Here is a 20,539-nt window from a genome sequence, read left to right on the forward strand (position 1 = left end):
ATTTTAAAACGCACACACAAAGAAACGTGGATCTCCGCAGCATTCGCTCATTCACTGGATATGGAAGAGACTTACCAGAAACTTAACTAGGAGCTTAGTTTAATGTACTCTAGTCGTGTATCAAAAGGCTACCAAGCTGCTTCTGTTTGCTCAGGGTTATTCTTTTGCTACTTCTCTGACTTGTACCCCTACCCATGCCTACCCTCTCTACCCAATAAAGCTATTTGTTATAGCCAGCCTTGTTGTACATGCTTGAGAGGGACCGGGCAGCCCTTTATTCAGCTGACTAAGGGAGGCTACTTCCTATGTTTCAGGCTATAAGAAGCACCCAGATATATCCTGTGGGGGTTAAAGCAACCCCTAGGTCTACAGGGTCTGCATATCCCAGGCGGCATGGGGCCCAGACAACGCCCTGAGTCTGGGTGGTGGCAGCAGTACCCTAGGCTTGCAGGTGTGCTCCCGGAAGGGGGATGGCCATAAGTGGGTGCCCTGGAGAAGCATCCAAAGCCGGGATTTTTGCCGAGAGCGGTAAGGCGAGCGGCTCCGCTCAGGAGCACCCCGTACTGGGCCACCACATATGGCAATCATATTGACCTGATAGTGCACAACCACCAGACAATAGCCCTGGTTGAGACAAAGCAGCAATTCAGTTTGGCAATTAAAGCAACTCTCATCGAACTGTGCTGCCTTGCATTAGAAGTACTATGTGACACACGGTGGAATTTACGCTATTCTTGATTTAGGCTATTGGTCATTAATATTACATTAGCAAAGGGACCTGGAAAGGAGCTGAAAAGGAATATAATAGCTTAATTTGCTCACTCAGACCACCATCAGGTAGAATGTTACATGGACGGCTGCTTCTAAAGTGTAGTTTACAGAAAAAGGTGGATTTTCAAATAAATCATCGGGAATGAGAAACCCATATTATCAGTGGCTGGTGGGACACTGAGTAAAAGCATTTGCTTTTTATACCTGAGAGTCTGGATTAAGCCACAACCAAAGGAAGAGTTTAGTAACACTAAATTGTTTAAATAGTGGTCACATAGGCAGGTTACAAAGCCAGTTCAGTCCGAACATACCTTCCCAAACAGTCAACCCTTGGGTACCTTGATAGCGAGGGGTCAGAAGTTCATTGTTTTTGCTTAGCAGGGAGGAGAGAAGCTGTAATAGCTCATCCAACAAGAACAATTCCTGGCTCTAACCACTGCACCAATGTTAACAATTCCTCACTTTCACCAGCCCAAGCCCTCTATAATCCCACATGGACAAAAGGAAATCATCTCTTTGCAACAAAAGTACTGACCCAAGGCTTTTGATGCACAAGGAAAATAAAGCCAAAGTTTTCAAGCGTGGGTGCTTTCTGTAAGATACCTAAATATATCGGGATGGTAGCAATCAGATAAAAATGGCTTGATTCTGAAAGACACCGAGCCTTACCACCACTCAGAGGTAACTTTGTGGGAGATGCAAATTTTTAGCGCCTTTGAAAATCAGTCAATTTATTTGCGCATCCAAGTATGAAAACATTGTCCTTAGCACATGTATTTAAAAGCCTATTTCTAAAAAGTCCATAAAAAACGCATTTTAATGAAATACCTTGAGAATTCCATGAAATTACCTAAGATCTAAGTTTCTTACAGTCAGCATCTTTACCTGTAATGCTTCTGTTCAATGATGGTTTAGCTAACCTAATTGCACCAATGGGACACACTCAGTAAGCAAAATGGCTTAGGTGCTAGAATGAATATTTTTACCTGCTTTCCATTTTCACACTCCTCTATCTTTTCCTGGCTTACCCTGCATCCAAGAGCACCAAGATGCTGTAAGGAAGGCTGATCCTGCAGTGTTTCTGGCCAATACAGAAATAGGAAATGCAATAATTAAGTCTGAGGAATCTTTCGCTTTTTTAGTATCAACTGTAAATATGTACACAGGTTTCAGTGTGAAGTCAGTGTGCTTGCTAATCTATTTTAACTAGCTTTCCCTTTGAACAATCTTTGTATTGCAGATTTGGTGCATTATTAGTTGACAAGGTTCCTTCATGCTGCAGATTAATTTCACTCTAAAGCCAATCTGTTTGATACAATGGCTATCCTATTTAAAGCTATTTGGATACCAGATGAATTTTTCTTCTACATCTAAGAATGCCTAGGGTTATACTGTATTCAATTCATTTTCATGTTTTCTATTACTGCCTCATGACTATTTCAATCATATGGTCAGATATGCAATTCAGATTCCTTCCTAGGGATTTCCAGCTCAAGAACATTTGCAGGGGTCTGAGCTCGTTCTGAAAGTCAGTGCTACCTGAATTACAAATCCAGTGTTTTCCTTAGTACCTGAAACTTCTGTATTTGTAAGAAATGTCAGTGCTTCAAAAGAACAAAATGCTGTCCAGTGCCAATAAGACAGCATTTCCCATCATCACATTGTTGGCACATACACCTAGAACACAGAAACCTTTTTGTGCAAATTTAAAATTTTACCAACAGACCTTGCACTGGGTTTGCCAGTGCAATGTATCACTTGTATGCTACTACATTATGAATGGAGCTACTACAATACTACTTGCTACTGTGGGCATTTGCCAATAGACTTTCTCTCTCTCTCTCTGTTTTATCTAGCCCCCAGTATGTTGTAAGGACAAAGGGCTTTTTGCGCAAGTCTTCATTTTGGGTCCATTTACCTCTCCATCAGTATGACCCTTTTCCTTTGCAAATCCAGTCTATTAGCTCAGGGAAAAAATGCTGAATGCCCACTTGGGTCTCACAGTTCAGGACAGAACACTTCTCCTTGCATACTGCCAAGAAAAGACTCGACTTCAGACCTCTGAACAAGCTCACCCCTAGGTTGAATTAATTATTTCAGTTTCATTTGTCTCTGGCAGAGATCATTAATAACGTTCTCCAAAAGCATCCAATGGCTCTTCCAAGGGTCACACCTGAAGAACACCAGACACAAACTCCCCGTCATGCTCCCAAACCAAGGGCTTAATAGCCTACAGCCCCATCCAAAGGATCTCTCTGCAGTCCAAGCTCTGCACCAACATATCCAGAAGATGGTCTAGAATCCAAATGTCTCTTGTATTAAGCCCAATGTAAACCCAATGGAAAAAGCCTACAAGCCAGGGAACAGCAGGACCTACCTCTCTACTACCTGGTGGAAGGCTATCACATGTCCTTATATGAGGACAGCCCCAGTTCTCATAGACTTTCCTAACTGCTTGGTTGCATATTAAACAGTTATTTCATGTTCTGTGGAAATGTCCCTGTACGTGAGTGACATTAGTGCATAATAATAAAGACCCAAATACTTATCATCACTGTAAAGAAACCATATGTTTCTACAAGATGCATGAAATGAGCATGAATTCTAAACTAACCCTAGGACCATGGATATAAGAAACCACCTGAATGCATCTCCACATCAGACAACTGGCTTCCACCTGCATTTCATCTTCTCAATTTGGTCCTGTAACGATTAATGTTGAATGGCTTTTCCTAAAGCTTTACAGCACATGCTCATAGCTAACAGTTAAGAATCGTGGACGGACGGGCTCATGTGGCAAAGGACATATTCCACTCCTGTGATTCACAAGCATGCTTGACATCAGGGGTCGGCAACATTTTTGGGCAGTGCCAAAAATGCCTGCAACTTCAACATGTAAGATGTTGGGGTGCCAAGGATGGATGGCAGGGGAAATACAAGGGGCCTGATCCTTGTTGTGGCTGTGTAGCCCCAGCTCCTTCCCTGCCATCCACACAGAGGTTCGTGTCCCAAGCAAAATGACTGAGTACCACACTCTGGCACCCATGTCAGGTGTTGCCTACCCCTGCTCTACATTCAAACCAGGTTTAATTCACTAGGAATCTTATTTCCACAGTTTTCTTGGAATGGCTTGCATTAGTCTCATCACAATCACTAAATGGGTCACGTTATGTCTAGGTGTAATTTAATATTTACTCACCTCTCCACTGTAACACCCATTTGGAAACTTAGGTCAATATTTCCTTCCTTGCCAATTCTATTCTGATGTATTTAAGCAACCTTTCCCTCTCTCTCCATCCCTTTAATGTTTTGAAGAGGGGTGAATTTAAAAGACTATGGAAAATACTTATTTATAAAGCATTATTTTGCAATGGGTTTGGGCACCCACTCTTGAGCAGAATGGACAACTGCTATAGGAGGATAAGCAAAACATGGATTATGAGGCCTCGGTGATATATTGTTTTAAGAATGCACCTTGACTGACAACAAATGAAACAGACTCTGCTTTGCCATGTTTCCTCAGTGAATAGTTCAGTCAGCTCTAGAGGGCTTTCCCTACTAGAAAGTTTAAAGGCAAGATACATAGGATGTTTTCTTTTTCTTTCCAGTATTCATTGTTTCAAAAAAAATCAGTTGTCCCCTCCTGAATGGGAGATGATGGATGAGCTTTCCCATTGTTCAACTAATAGATGGCAGATCCAGGAACGTGCAGGGGGACTTCTTTAGTCACAACATAGAACAGAGCTATTCAATGTTGTAAAGGTCTTTGGAAGAGGATTCATCTTCCTGCAGTGACTGAGCAGTATCTTGCACAACAGGGCACCACAATCTCAGCGAGATCCTCTGGGTGCTATAACAATACAAGTAAATGAAGAAGCAGTGCCTTCCACCATTTGGAAAGAGATATGGTCACTGACATTTCAGTGCTGGCTGCTGTCTCTATACTCATGAGCTGGCAACAAAAGCCTCTGCAGCAGCAGTATGCATGAGTTATTTTCACAGCAATGCTGAATAATAGACACATCTCTTCTTCTTTCAGCATCCATGAATTTTGCTTCAGCATGCTCAGGATAGTTGACTGGTCAATGAACCCATGCACAGAGGGCAGGAGACACTGTAACCAATGTAACAGCACTGTGCAAACCATGAAAGCCATTGAAGGTGATTTCAAAGGTTTTCATGAGATGCGGTGCCACTATCCCCAGTTAGCTGGTATTCTGGAAATGCTGCCAAGACTCCTCTGTGATTGCTTTAGGCTCCTGGAGGTGAAAAGAGACCCACTGCTACTCTGGAGATACTGCAGAGATGGGAAATGATCCACTTGGCAGCAATATGATTTTTGATAGCCATTTCTATTTCAATTTTTTTAGCTAGCAGAAATGCGCCCCCTTTCCAATGAGCTCGTCTGATACATGAAGTGGAAATTCAGGATTTCGGACCTGTTCACACCACCTGGGTTTTTCAGTTGTATTTTGAATGTGTTGTTGACTCAGGCATGCATTGGGAGGGGTTAAGATGAGGGGGTGGTGTGAAAGGGGCTGTCCCCCTCCTCAGTCAAGAGCATGGAGGTGCTCCCCCTCTTCTCCCCATGTCAGGTAAGCAGTGCTGAGAGCACCCCACCCCTCCACACACACACACACACACACACACACACACACACACACAGTTTCCTGGGGTGAGAAAAGGTTAGAACAGGACTACAGGATGGGTAGAAGATGGGAATATGCAGCAGAGTTTGGCAACAGCCCCCTAACTCGTAGTAGTAATTGATGGAAGTCACTCATCGTGGTGTCCTGTGACCAGTGGGGTCCCCCAGGGCTCTGTCCTTGGACCCATACTGTTCAACATCTTCATTAATGATGTGGACACTGGAGTCAGAAGCGGACTGGCCAAGTTCGCCGATGACACCAAACTTTGGGGCAAAGCATCCACACCAGAAGACAGGCGGATGATCCAGGCTGACCTGGACAGGCTCAGCAAGTGGGCGGATGAGAATCTGATGGTGTTCAACGCCGATAAATGCAAGGTTCTCCACCTTGGGGGAAAAAAACCCGCAGCATCCTTATAGGCTCGGCAGTGCTATGTTGGTTAGCACTATGGAAGAAAGAGACTTGGGGGTCATCATTGACCACAAGATGAACATGAGCCTGCAATGCGATGCTGCGGCTAGTAAAGCGACCAAAACGCTGGCTTGCATCCATAGATGCTTCTCAAGCAAATCCCGGGACATCATTCTTCCCCTGTACTCGGCCTTAGTGAGGCCGCAGCTGGAGTACTGCGTCCAGTTTTGGGCTCCACAATTCAAAAAGGATGTGGAGAAGCTTGAGAGAGTCCAGAGAAGAGCCACGCGCATGATCAGAGGTCAGGGAAGCAAACCCTACGATGACAGGCTGAGAGCCCTGGGGCTCTTTAGCCTGGAAAAGCGCAGGCTCAGGGGTGATCTGATGGCCACCTACAAGTTTATCAGGGGTGACCACCAGTATCTGGGGGAACGTTTGTTCACCAGAGCGCCCCAAGGGATGACAAGGACGAATGGTCACAAACTACTACAAGATCGTTTCAGGCTGGACATAAAGAAGAATTTCTTTACTGTCCGAGCCCCCAAGGTCTGGAACAGCCTGCCGCCGGAGGTGGTTCAAGCGCCTTCATTGAACACCTTCAAGATGAAACTGGATGCTTATCTTGCTGGGATCCTATGACCCCAGCTGACGTCCTGCCCTTTGGGCGGGGGGCTGGACTCGATGATCTTCCGAGGTCCCTTCCAGCCCTAATGTCTATGAAATCTATGAAATCTATGAAACTCAGCCTGCTCTAACCACTGTGTCTGGTTAGAATAATTCTGGCTTCCTGCCCTCCCATGCTGGGTTTCCTGCATGTCAGTAAAGGTCAGGAGTGCTGGTGAGATAAAATGCCCAAAAGTTCAGGTACTCGCTTCCAGCTTACTTGTAGTAAGATGGCCACTTATCTTACAACAGCAGCTTCCCCTGTGGTATTATGGTTATGGCCCATCTCCGAGCGACTGGTAAATCCAGCTATTGCAAAGGAAGCCTATTTTTCATGGTGCCTGGATGCCAGCCAGGGCTCTGTGGCAGAGAACAGTAGCTGCAAATACGATCCCCCTCCTCTCAACCACACCACCCCCTTTTGAAAAAAGAGGAAGAGGATGGAAGGTGCAATAGCAGCAGGACAATCATGGGAAAGGGAGCAAGTGGTGTGCATCTCCTACAGAGACAGGAGGGACATAGCACCCCTCAACTCCCTTTTTGCAATAATGTACAAGCCAGGCTCCAATTTTGGCACATCTGGGTCTAGCCCTAAATGAAGCACAGTAGTCAGAGGAGCCATGAACCTGAGGAGTCAGTTCCTAGTTGAACAAAGAATAGGCCAGAATTAACATTGAAGAGTTGGGGGTACAGGCTTTGGCACACATCTCTCTTTCTCTAAAATAGGGAGGGTGAGCAGCAGACATTACTTTTCCCTGAGTAGATTAGCACAAAACAGACATGTCTGAATCTAAATTTCCTATTACAAACTCACTGCTGAGACTCAGAAACCTATGGGTACCAAAAATACTGCCATGCCCATTTACAGCCCTTGTCCATCAGCATCTGCATTATATTCAGCACAGATTTCTTTAGGAGCTGACATCTAATGGAAGTCAGGGGACACAGCTGCATGTCCCAGACTCCAGCCAGCACTGCGAATCTGTTTTGCCTTCCATTGGAAACAGACCTCAGTGTAAATACAGTAGGATGACAAACAATTCATCAGTTCAAAGAGACTTCACTAACAACACCCAGTTTCCTTCATACTTATAAAAAATGGCTTAAGGCTTTTAGTTTTGCTGGTTTCTGCTTTTAAATTTGAGAATTTATCTTACTCAATGGAACCTAAGGTGCATTAAGGTATCTTTTAGGCAGCAACTCATGCCAAATTGCTGACGACTCAGAGACAGCCTGAGATTTTTCTTTGCTTGCAAAGGAACCCAATTGTTATTCTGAAACTCAGCTACATTTTTTCAGATGGCGTGTAATTTGCTGTTTCTCTTTTTGCTCTCCTTGAAACACAAGAACCTGAAATAAAAATCAATTCTCTTTTAAACTAAGCAAGTTGCAATGAGAGGGTTATATCCAGTGTTGCATGCCAACATGGATTTTTGCTTCAGCTAACACACTTCCACAGAGGGCTGCTGCTCCCTTTCCAAAGAGAAGCAAAGAGTGGTGAAGGTACAGATGAGTAAGTCACTGTGACTTACCTGCAGAGGGAGTAGAAAGAGGGCAGGCAGGCTGTGTGTTATGCATGTCTTGGGCTCCTATTCTCCCAGTGCCACAGGAATCTCTAAATACTGAACCAATTAGGAGGGATATAAGAGGCCGGAAGACAGACCCCATGCTGTATCTTGCACCTTGATGTTGCTTGGCCTGCTCTAACTTCTGTTACTTTCTGCATTTAGTTCATGCCACCATCCCGGGGTACAACTTAGACCATCACTGTCACCTCTAAAAATATCCATTCTATTCTGCCACAGAAATAAGTGCACAGGACGCACTTCCAGAGAAAAAACAGTGCACAGCCCAACAACTTAGCATAGATGGTAAAAAGTATTTTTGGCCACTACTATTGTGACCCAGCAACCCCTTCCTGTTAGCTAACCTAAGCAAGCAAAAGTGAGGCGCACAACCCTTACACCACTGGGGCTGGAGTTTGCTCATCCATGTGTTCTGGCCAATTCCCCCAAGTGAACCAGAGTTACCTCATCCTTACTTGTGTTGAATCTCATTTATGCATAATCTCCTTTCATCCCAAAGAAGCCCAAAATGCTTTTCAATCTATACCCTAGAAATAATTTACCCATCTCCAAAGTAAAGCCCCTCTTGTGAAGAGATGACCTGGATTTGAGCCATCTGTACGAGAAATATTACTGTTTTGTGAACTGCTGCTCATGTTTTCTAGCTTTCCACTTGTGCCCATCTCCTTGCTTTATGAAATTAATGCTGTTTGCCCACCAGGGAGAGGGGTGATGATTTCTTGAAAGCTGGTGTGAAAAGAGGTATGGGAAACCAACATTAGAAGGGAAGCCAACACAACTCCCCTCTCAACAACACTTCCCCAGAGGCAGATTTTTGGACAAATTAATCAACTCTGAGAACTATTAGTGCGATTAACAGAGATAGAGCTATCTAAGTAGCTTTATCCACACACTCAGAGGATTCAATGCACAGTGTGATCACTCCCAGAAACTAAGTGGCTTCACATGACGCTACTCAGAAGCAATCACAGGTTTATATGCCCCCCTGATGAAATACTGTAATACAAGTCAACCCAGGGAGCAGGATCAACCAGCTAGTTACCTCAGGTGCCTGTACACAAAAGCAAAGAGCTCGGGAAACAAGCAGGAAGAATTGGGAGTCCTTGCACAGTCATGGAACTCCTTTTCGTTGGCAATCCCTCGCAGTCGAGGATGACAGTCTTCCATGATTGTCTCATCCATGTATCCAAAGATGGCAGATAAAGTCTGTTTGGGATCCACAGACTCTACTGCAGCTTGGATGTGTGTTTCTGTGTGGGGTGGGTGGTGGTGGATTCTTGAAATAGTCCATGACACACTATTTCTGCCACTCCCACTTTTCCATCTCCTGTTGTTGCCTTGAGGTTTCAAAGTACTGAGATCCCTGCAGCAGCCTCTTCCTCCATTTGGGGCAGTCCTGGACAATAGTCTCCCATGAGTTGACATCAATATTGCATTTTTTTAAGTTGGCCTTGAAGACGTCCCTGAAGCACTTTCTCTGCCCTCTTGAGCGTACACCTTGGCTGAGATGGGAGAATAAAACTTGTGTCAGGACTCTGGATGATATGGCCAGCTCAATGAAGTTGATGTCAGATGATCACCACCTCAATACTCGTGATCTTTGCTTGCAGGAGGATGTTAACATTGGTGTATCTGCCTTCCCACTGGATTCAGAGGATCTTCCAAAGGCAGCAGTGGTGACTCTTCTCCAACAACTTTAGATATCTCCTATACATTGTCCACGTCTCAGCTCTGTACAGCAAGGTGGGGATCACAACTGCTTGATAAACCATGAGCGAGGTTTCAGATCTGACGTTGTGATCTTTAAGCACCCATTTCTTGAGGCGTCCACAGGCTGCACTTGCACATGTGAGGCGATGTTGGATTTCTTTGTTGATATCAGCCTTCTGAGAGAGATGGCTTCCAAGGTACGGGAGCTACTTAATAGTCTCCAGAGTCTCACCATGAACCTGGATTACTAGAGCTGGGGACTGTTCATTAAAAAGTGTGTTGGTGGAGGATCTTAGTCTTCTGAACATTAAGTGTCAGTCTCATTTTCCTATATGCCTCGGTAAAGACATTGACAATTGCCTAAAGTTTGCTTCCAAATGAGCGCACAATGCAGCATCATCAGCATACTGCCCTCTTTATGATTGTGGTTGGAGTGGTCTTGGTTTTGGCTCACAGTTGGCTGAGGTTAAACAGCTTACCATCCATTCAGTAATTTAGCTCCACTCCAGCTGGAAGCTTGTTGGGGATAAGATGTTGCATCGCAGCAAGAAATATTGAGAAGAGTGCTGGAGCGATGATGCAGTCTTGCTTAACTTCTGTTTTAATCTCAAAGGGATCTGTGATGGATCCATTACTGAGAACCACCACTCATAAAACATCATGGAGCAGGCAGAGAACAGTGACAAATTTCAGTGGGCATCCGTACTTCAGAAGGATCCTCCATAATGCTTCTCTGCTAACAAGAGTTGAAAGCTTTTGTAAGGTCAAAGAAGGCCATGTAGAGAGGCTTATGTTGTTCCTGACATTTCTCCTGCAGTTGGCAAGCTATGATGATCATGTCAGTTTTACTTCTTAAATGCCCTAAATCCACACTGTGATTCTGAGAGGAGCTCTTCAGCAAGTGAAAGGAGATGGCTGAGAATGGTTCTCACAATGTTCCTTCCTGTGGTGGACAGCAAGGTTGTAGTGGACAGCTCTGTAGTTTCCACAGCTGGACTTGTCTCCTTTCTTGAAGACTGTCACAGTCACCATACCAGATCCTTAAGATGAGGACATGAAGCTGTGGTGTGAGCTCTTCTCCTCCCTGTTTTAAGATTTCAGTGGGGATCCCATCCACTCCAGATGCCTTGCTGTTCTTCATCTGCTTGATGGCTTTTCTCACCTCATCAAGGGTTGGAGGGATTCCAAGATCATCTCTGACTGGGTGTTGTGGGATGGAGTTGAGAACCCTCTCCTGACCAGCAGAGTCTCAAATGAGAAGGTCTTCAAAATGCTCCTTCCAATGGGCATTGTGGTTTTCCTTCCATTGATCAGGAATCTTCCATCCTTAGGTCTCAAATGGGGTTGGTCCTGAGTGATCAGACTGCACATGGCTTTGGTGGCACTGAAGAAGCTGTACATATCATGGAGGTCAGCCAGATGTTGAATCTCCTTAGTTTTGTCATCCCACCATTTGTTCTTCATTTTGTGCATCCACCTTTGGACCTCTGCTTTGGCTTGCTGGAGATTCAATTTATTTTGCTTGTAGTTGGTGTTATTTTGCCAAGCACAAAAGGCTTTGCTCTTGTGATCGATCAACTCTTGGATCTCGCAGGCAGTCAGTCTCATCAAAACAGTCTTGATGTTTCCTAGTAGAGAATCCAAGCGTCTCTTCACAGGTGCTGCTGATGGTGGCCTTGAGGGTACCGCACATGCTTCTGACATTCTCTCATTGTTGTTGATTGTAATCCACCAGTTTTTCGTTGAGGCACTGGTGAAAGAGGTCTTGCTTGGGTCCTTGAGTCCTTCAACACTGATCTTCCATCAGCATTGCTTCTGGTGCAGTCATCATTTGGGAGCCAGCTTGTGTGACATAACCTCTGGAAGGGAATCTAGACTTTGGAATGGAACCACTGGCAAGGAAGGAATAGGAAAGATCAACTCCAGTGCCAGTCTCCTCTTGACCAAACGTGCAGAATATGGGCTCACCATCACCAACACCCTGTTCCGCCAGAAAAACACAGGCACAAGACATCATAGCAACACCCACAATCTAAGCCTTGGCACCTGATTGACTGTGTCATCATCTGTGCCCCGGATTGCAAAGATGTCCACATCACCTGGGCTATGCTGGGAGCTGATGATTGCTGCAGTGGTCACCAATTTATCCGCTCACAGAACTATGATGTAATTGGAATAACAGAGACTTGGTGGCATAGCTCGCATGACTGGAGCACTATCACAATTGGGTATAAACTGATCAGGAAGGGCAGGCAGGGGAGAAGAGAAGGAAGAGTAGCTCTTTATGTAAAAGAGCTGTATGACTGCTCAGAGCTCCAGATGGGCTTATTTAGTCTGGAGAAGAGAAGACTGAGGGGGATTTAATAGCAGCCTTCAACTATTCAAAATAGGATGGAGCTGGACTGTTCTCAGTGGTGGCAGATGACAGAACAAGGAGCAATGGTCTCAAGTTGCAGCAAGGGAAGTTTAGGTTACATATTAGGAAAAACTCTCTCACAAGAAGCATATTAAAGCACTGGAATAGGTTACCCAGAGAGGTTGTTGACTCTGTCCATGGAGGTTTTCAAGACTCAGCTACCCAAAGCCTTGGCTGCAATGATTTAGTTGGGGATGGTCCTGCTTTGAGCAGGTGATTGGACTGGATGACCACCTGAGATCCCTTCCAACCCTATTTTTTATTTTTTTTTTTATGATTCCATGATTCTATGATCAACCAAGATATAGGGCAACCAAAATTTGATTAATCAAAATGCTACCCAGATAGGAGGTTGAAGAGTTATTCATGAGAGGCTGCATTGGCAGGCAAGGAACGGAGGGAGCGGCCAGGGAGGGTAGGCAGGGGAAGGAAATCGGAGAACTATTTAGCTCTTCATGTAGATGAAAATATAATTGTTGGAGATGTGTTTGATCAAGGAGATCGTTTGAGTTTAGTAACTACCTATGTAAAATGCTTGCCTTTGTACCACAGAACAGTTCACTCACATCTCTAGGCTCATCTTGTCATTTTATTGCTGAGTCTGAACTGATAGAAGGGTTTTCCCCAAACACTTATCAAAACAAATCCAAAACCCCCAAAAAGGATTTGTGGAAGGCTACTAAAGGGCACGTATGAAGTAGTAGAAGCGTTAGCAGGTGTTTGTACCTACAACGTGCAGACACAGATAGGCACATGCTGACTTCATTCTGGGCATGTCCAAGTGGATTCAATCCAGATGCTTGTCTGAAAATGTACCCATTTCCTACAATAATGGATAAAATGTAAGGTCAATGACCTCTATGAATAACTTTGGGTTTGAGAACAATGTAACATTTTTACAACTCATAACTATGCAACTATCAGGCACACAAGGATAATCATTAGAAAAGAGCTTCCTTGTTTTAGAGAAACATTGTGCTCCAATATCATTAAATTTCTCTTTAGCAGGGTGCTATAGGACAAAGCAGGCCTTTTTCACCATCCAAGACACCTTATTTCAGGTGATTTTATTTAATGACATGAAATTACTGACTCCGCCTGTATTTATAAAACCAAGCATATCTATCAAATGTTAATTAATACTCAAATAAAATGGACACCTTCCTCCCTGCCTCCCCAAGCAAATATACCTTTAGTTCTGGATAAATGACAATGAAGTACCTAAGTAACTCTTTATCTTCTGACTATCTGGTGGACATATAGATGGTGTGTCGGGGGCGGAGGACAGAATACCTGGATCCAGGGTCTGTATGTGGCCCAGAGCTAAGATCAATTAAAATGGAAAAGGAAACTAAACAGCTCAGGGTATTTCAGTTATAGCTCTCCTACCCCTACAACTTCAGCAGCAGGAGCAAAAGCCCTGGTGTGCAAAGTTTAAATATATCCTGGCCTTAGGGCTGACACTTATCCTCTTAGGGTGCATCCACACATGCAGGCATGTGCACTTCCAGCAGCTCAAATAACAGCAGCACAAATTTGTGCTGCAGGTTTGTGCCTCACCACATGTACCTGACATGTCATGAGGCACAAATCTGGCATTTGCTGGCCCTAGCAGTATAAAATGCTGCCCTGGTGAGCAGCTCAGGGTTACTTGCCCTAAGGAGCTTCTGAGACTCAGCCAGTTAGTACCTGGGGACATTAGCCCCTTGTGCTGGCTAGACTGCTGAAGCAGCCCTAACCTAGAGTAGCCCCTGCAGCCTCTACCCACTGCAGCAGTCTGGCAGTGGGGGCTGCTGCCTGGCTATGACCTGTTGCCATCTGTGACAGCATCTGCCCCCTTAGACCTGCAACCCCATGGCTGTATGCCTGCCAGACCCAGATGAGGGCCAAACAGCTGCCTGGGCTCTGGTATGGGCACTGCAACAGAGCTGCCTGCACCTCTGGACCAGTTGCTAGTGGGCCATGGCTGCACAGTTGGCCTTTGGGTGGCACTGCTGTCATGTCTTCTGGTGTCCCCGCTCCGCCATCTGGGCAGCTATCGCCCAGAAGATGTGCTCCTTGTGCTGGTCCACTTCAAACTGCTTTTGTTTTTTTTATCATAGAAAAATCAGAGCTGCCCCTGTCCCCCTTTGCTTACCAGGATGTGGGGCACTGTGTAGCACTGATATGCCAGTGTCCTGTTCCTGCCTTTGCCCCTCACTCCTGACCCGCAACCCCTGTTTGCCGCCACTAGCTCCCTCCTGGCAGCAGGTGCACCCCAGCACCAGGACATGAGTCCAGCTGCAGCTGTCCCACCTGCTGCTTTGTGGCTGTGAGTAGTGCCAGCCCTTGCTGTTCTCTTCCCTGCACCCAGGCCCCAGCAATCCCCATGCCGTTTCTGGGAAGCCCTCAACTGGGGATCAGGGACTGGATGGAGCCAGCCTGGCCCGACAATGCGTGGGGCACATGGAGGTAGGACCCGGCCAGGTCTGAGGGCACACAGCCCCTACGTGTGACACTGAAAGCTGCGGGTGACAGCAGGAGCTGGCCTGGTTCTGTCCAAGGGTGCATGGGTGGGACCAGACTAGCACCTTGTGCAGCTGCCGTTTGGAGCCAGCCCCATGCCACCGGGGGTCTCTACCAGCTGCTGTACTGCAGGGGGGCTGTGTGCCATGCGAGGGAGGCGGGTGGGAGACCCAACCCTCCTAAGCAGCCATCCCACCCCCTGTCCCTCCACCCCCACACACAGTGTTGTGTTCACCCCCATCCCACCGCCACTTACCTTGGACAGCGCCTGGGTCTGAGCCACTGCCAAAGCTTTGCCTAGCTCCTATTTGCCCCAACACACTGAGGCAGCATGCCGGAGCAGCAGGGGAAGAGGGCAGGTACAGAGATGCTGTGGCCAGGTGCCAGAGCATCTCTTTGGAGAATCCAGCCTCCATTTGCCTGCGGCGCTTTTTCCAGGGGTGGTTTTTTATTTTTGTTGGGTTTTTTTTGTTTTTTTTTTTTGTTTGTTTTTTTTATATACCAGGATTTCCCGGTATCAAAATCAGAGCCTGCACTGCAAATATACAGCACAGGGGACATTTTTTCATTCCCAGCATGCCTCTTGCAGTGTCTCAAACTGCTTTGAGGCACCACAAGAGGCATGTGCTCTCTCATCTGGACGCGACCTTACAGGCTACCTCAGGTACCCTTAGGTAAGTACCGCATAAGAGTACAAAGTGCAGTCAGTTCCTCCTGCTGGCTCTCAATAAAAGTGCAATGGCTTAACATAGATGCTGTTGTCCCTGGTGGACTACCAGCTTTTTTGGCATCAATCAGAATTGCATTTATAGCATGCTTTGAAAGGACTCATCTGAAACCAGAGCAATTCTGCAGCGGAGAAGGTTTTGGCCTTCTATTAATAAACGCCTAGACATAGAGCCCCATCCAAGTGGATGTGAAGGTGAGGAAGTTGGAGGTGTGACTTCTTCCTCTCCACCTGTGATGGCAACCACTGTTTACTGGAAACCGCATGGCATGTCTGTGGGTGCGTATAGGCGGGGATCTGGCTGTTTTCTGGGTGTGACCACAGCACTGCAATTTCTGGAATGCAGCTAGACTGAAAAAAGGAACAAAGTCCTGATGCTCGCCAGGGAGATCAGTCTATGACGCCAGTAACTATTATTTACCGGCATAACTATCTCTCCAGGAATGTTGCCACCTGCAACCCACAATCTCCTGTGTGGTATGGTTTAAAATGAGGATTTTTTTCCCCTCACGTACTGCCAGGCCATTGTTGCCTGACAGTATCCTTGACAGGCAAGAAAACAAACATGCTGACACGGCCTTGAAACAGGGAAGGTGGTGATATGTATCAAAAGGCAGCCAGGGATGCTATATATAGCTTGCCAAACTTAGGTGAGCTGAAGGATTGCATCAATTCCCAAGCAAGATCATCTAGTTGGTGCGAGGGGAGCTGAAGCTATACCCAATCCAAGCCCTTCCATTTACCCTCCCTACCCATCAGGGGAACTGATGGAGGACATCAACAAAACCTGTGCCCAAACTGATGTACTTAGTCTGCGTACTCTGTGTCCTGCAAACAGAGACAGTGTCCACATACCATGGATTATGCTATGACATCAGGGGACAAGAAAGTCTCTGTTTAGTCACAGAATTGTTTAATTTGTACAATGTCTATAAGCTGTTCCTCAAGCTAAAGCACTGGTGTTAATGTCACATCGTGCTGCAATTCACCTAGGATGTTTGTGACTCATATACCTGGGGGGAGAACACACTTCGGATTTAATGAAACATGTGACCATGAGCATTACAGTTTGTCCCACAAAAGCTCACACAATACAGTTTCCAAATTATGGTCTGCAAGCTCATTGGAGGTAGGCCACTATGGCCCCAAGCTCTGCACGCTTCAGGGTAAAGTCTAAATGTGAGTGTGCCCTAAGAGACATGTTGAGATCTGACAGAGGTCCCAGAAGTGTGGGAAACACTGCAATGGGTTATATTTTAAAATGATTGTCAGTCCATGTATGCAGGGGGAGGGAAGCTTAGAAAAAGATCCCACTCTGTTCAGTACACTCTCCAGAACGTCTCTGCTGACATTTCCCAGTTCTGCCAAGATCGTACCTGCTCAGTGATGAAGGAGCTTGAAAAGGTGACAGCTGACCAGAAGAAGATCCCACAGCTGAGGATGATCTTTCGGTTGAAACGGTCACCAAGGTAACCAAATATAGGGGCTGCCACCATGAAACTACAGATAAAAACTGCAAAGGAAAGAAAAAAGGGAGGACACGTTTAATAAACATCAGGCCAAGAACATGAAAACTAATTTTCTGCAAGCCCAGTTCCCCGGAGAGCAGTTCCGCTTAATTAGATGTTCTGCAGCCAGCTCTGATGCGCAAAGTTAGGTATGCTGATAGGCTTTCTGAAGACTTAGTTTCCTTAATCAAACATATTTTTCACTCCCAAGGAAACTTCAGAGCGGGGTACTTGGATTAAATTTACAAGCATTTCTGCCCCTCACAGTCTGCTATGAACTTAGAACCAGGGAACGGGAACAGAGTAAATTAAGAGCGTCCACCCAAACCTCAGCATGATGCTAAAACACACATAGAAGGGAAGTGAGGAGCCTCTTGTTGGCAGCCTCAACTGAGATGCCAAGGGTGATATGGGCCAAGGAGACTAAACTCCTCCCTAACCTACAGAAGCAGCCTCTACCATTCCCCTAGCTGCACTTGCAGCATGGCTGAACAAAATGCACCAATCCCCAGTCAACACCAATCTTTGATTTAAACTGTTGCATGACCCAGTAGTGCATGTCTCACCAAGTAACTATTCCACTACAAGAAAGAGTTTTGACTTCTAAAGTCAAAGCATCATGGGACCTACTTATCTGAAAGCAGGGTTGAGTCTCTCTATGTTTTGGTAGCATTGCAGTGACATTGTGGTTGTGATGGCCCCGGAAAGATGTGAGAGAGGCAATACATTTGTGGATGATATCTTTTATTGGACTAATTGCACAGAAGGGATGGACTCAGACAAGCTTTTGGGCATCACAATCCCCTTCCTCAGGTTTGGGTGAGACACCCAAGGAAGGGTACTATGATACCCTTGTCTCAGTATCCCAAGCTGCAGTTGGTCTAGTAAAAGATATCACCCACCAAAAGTCTTGCTATGTCCCCATGTCATTTTGACTCAGCCCAATCAGCCAAGATACCAGGGCAGATCCCCAATCATGTAAGAGAGGAGGCAACTGGCAGAGATCTTCTATTTCAGAGTGCCCATCTCTAGCATGGTCCAAAATAATCCTTGGCTCTTGTCTCTACTGAATCTAATGACACAGCTGCGAACACCCAACGTGGACATTCACACTAGCTCAAACACCCATCAAGGTACTCCACCTCAGGGAAAAAAAACCCTGCAGCATTCTTATAGGCTCAGCAGTGCTGCGTTTGCTAGCACCACTGCTGAAAGAGACTTGGGGGGTCATGACTGACCACAAGATGAACATGAGCCACCAATGCAACGTTGCAGCTGGTAAAGTGAACAAAACCCTGGCTTGCATCTATAGATGCTTCTCAAGTAAATCTCAGGATGTCATCCATCCGCTGTACTTGGCCTTGGTGAGGCCGCAGCTGGAGTACTGCATCCAATTCTGGGCTCCACAATTCAGGAAGGATGTGGAGAAACTTGTGAGAGTCCCAAGGAGAGCCACACGCATGATCAGAGGGCAAGAGAACAGGCCTTAAGAACAGAGGCTGAGAGCCATGCGACTCTTCAGCCTGGAGAAGCGCAGGCTCAGGGGGGACCTGGTGACTGCCTATAAGTACATATGGGGTGTGCATCAGGATCTGGGAGAAGGTCTGTTCACCAGAGCGCCCCAAGGAAAAACAAGGACCAACGGTCATAAACTCCTCCAAAACCGTTTTAGGCTGGACATAAGAAAAACTTTCTTTACTGTCCGAGCCTCCGGGTACCTGGAATAGACTCCCTCCAGAGGTGGTGCAGGCACCTACTCTGGACTCATTCAAGAAACGCTTGGATGCTGATCTTGCTGGGATCCTTCGACCCTAGCTGACTTCCTGCCCCTGGAGTAGGGGGCTGGACTCGATGATCTTCAAGGTCTCTTCCAGCCCTAACATCTATGATATCTCAATTTGGCTAGAAAACAGTTAATCTGAAAACAATATAGACAAAGTTTAAACCAGTTTAAATGTGTCTACACTAGGTGTTTGGATCTGTGTAATTGCACTGATTTTGCATTAATGTAGTTATACCAATGCAACTTTCCTTAGAGATAACACCTAGTTTATTGACCTTCATGGGACACTGCAAGGCCTGTTTGTTTTCCTGAGCTGTGGGGGGACTGGGGGGACACCGGAGAGACTGGAATCAGTGACTATTTAGTCACTGGGCTATAATTCATATTAATTACTGGGTGGCTTCTGAAAGAGAGGGTGGGCTGCTGACATCGCCTAGCTGGAGCGTTCTATTTTTAAAATGCAGTAAAGGAACTCACAGAGCAAAGGATGCACACTCCTTTTGATGGAATGTGTGTATAAATGGAAAATAATTCATACATAAGTGATTTCCGTGGGACTAAACCTTATTCTCAAAAAATGACTGTTCTTAAAAGATAATACAGGTTTTGCATTTTCACTTACTGAAACTGGGGGTGGGGGGGAAAAAAAAAATCACATGATATAAAATATATCTGTATGTCAGTTAATATCCATATTTTGCTGGAGTAGTTAGTATATTAAAGCAATCATTTACAATTCCTGCAATGGACATAATTACAATGCAATATCTGCAAACTTGTGTAAATAAAGAATCATGAAAAGACAGAAAAATTACATGAAGAGAGAAGTACATGCAACCGTTAGGCCTAAGCACGACTCTACTACAAGTACAGTACTTTGAAATTATGAGGGATACATGGAGTTCAATCTGGCAGTTCTTGCACAAGCAATACTTCCACTGATCTGTACTTTTGCTGGTAGTATCATCATTCCCCCCCCCCACACACACACACTTTTATGTAGTATTTTGAAAGAGATGAAGTCAGTATCATTTTATAGATAGGGAAAGCGAGGCACAGAGCAAGCAGCAAAGTGATTTAGCACCACTGGGTGCTGGAGACCCATTGGGTATTCTCTGTACAGAACACTGCTCTACTGGAGGCTCTCAAATGTAGGAGACCAGGCCAACCCGAGGAGGAGGTAACTCTATCAGCCTGCTGTCCCCTGCATTGCCAAGGCAGGAGGATACTCTATTCATCTCCACAGAACCTGCTGCAGGTAGCCTGCTGTGCAGTCAGTGATGGATTTGTCTCTCATAAACTTGGATACAATACAGTAGAATCTGGCTCAGACAGTTGACTTTGCTCAGTCCTAGCTATACCAGCCTCCATCCAGCCATGCTGTTAAGCACACGCTTAATTTAAGCACCGTATAAATCACTAATTTGGAGGCCAAGTGCTTTGTTGGACTGGGGCCAGCAAGCGTTCAGCACCGTGCAGGGCTGAGTCTGCCATAAACTAAGATGCAGAGAAAGAACTGTGACCACTGAAACAGAAGCAGAAAACCAACCCAAACGGCTGCATCATGATGGTGCAGCTTGTAGGTCTGGCTAGGAGGACCCTTTCCTGGGAATGACACTGAAATGCACTCAGCCCCAGATCACAGATCAGGCATTAGTTAGGAGGTAAAAAAGATGTACAAAAAAAATAAAGCAAAGCGTCCAAGGAAAAAGCACAAGCACCCAGCCCAACATCTCTCTCACTTCTAGTATCCGTCTCACCAACAGCAGCACTCCACGCTCAGACCATTTAGGGTCTGGTCCAGAGTTAA

General features: G+C 45.7%; 1 protein-coding gene across 2 annotated transcripts in view; it reads right to left on the reverse strand.

Annotated features, from left to right (window-relative positions):
* Window positions 1–20,539, reverse strand: part of SPNS2 (SPNS lysolipid transporter 2, sphingosine-1-phosphate) — a 164,736-nt gene that overhangs the window by 64,230 nt on the left and 79,967 nt on the right. For both annotated transcript variants that reach the window (XR_009456460.1, XM_059717057.1), the window contains exon 3: window positions 16,815–16,951. Coding sequence is in view for 1 of the 2 variants with exons in the window: in XM_059717057.1 (XP_059573040.1) it covers window positions 16,815–16,951 (137 nt within the window). In the remaining variant the exon portion in view is untranslated. The remainder of the gene's footprint in view (window positions 1–16,814; window positions 16,952–20,539) is intronic.

This window comes from Alligator mississippiensis, chromosome 14 (genome assembly GCF_030867095.1).
Source record: "Alligator mississippiensis isolate rAllMis1 chromosome 14, rAllMis1, whole genome shotgun sequence".
Taxonomy (NCBI): domain Eukaryota; kingdom Metazoa; phylum Chordata; order Crocodylia; family Alligatoridae; genus Alligator; species Alligator mississippiensis.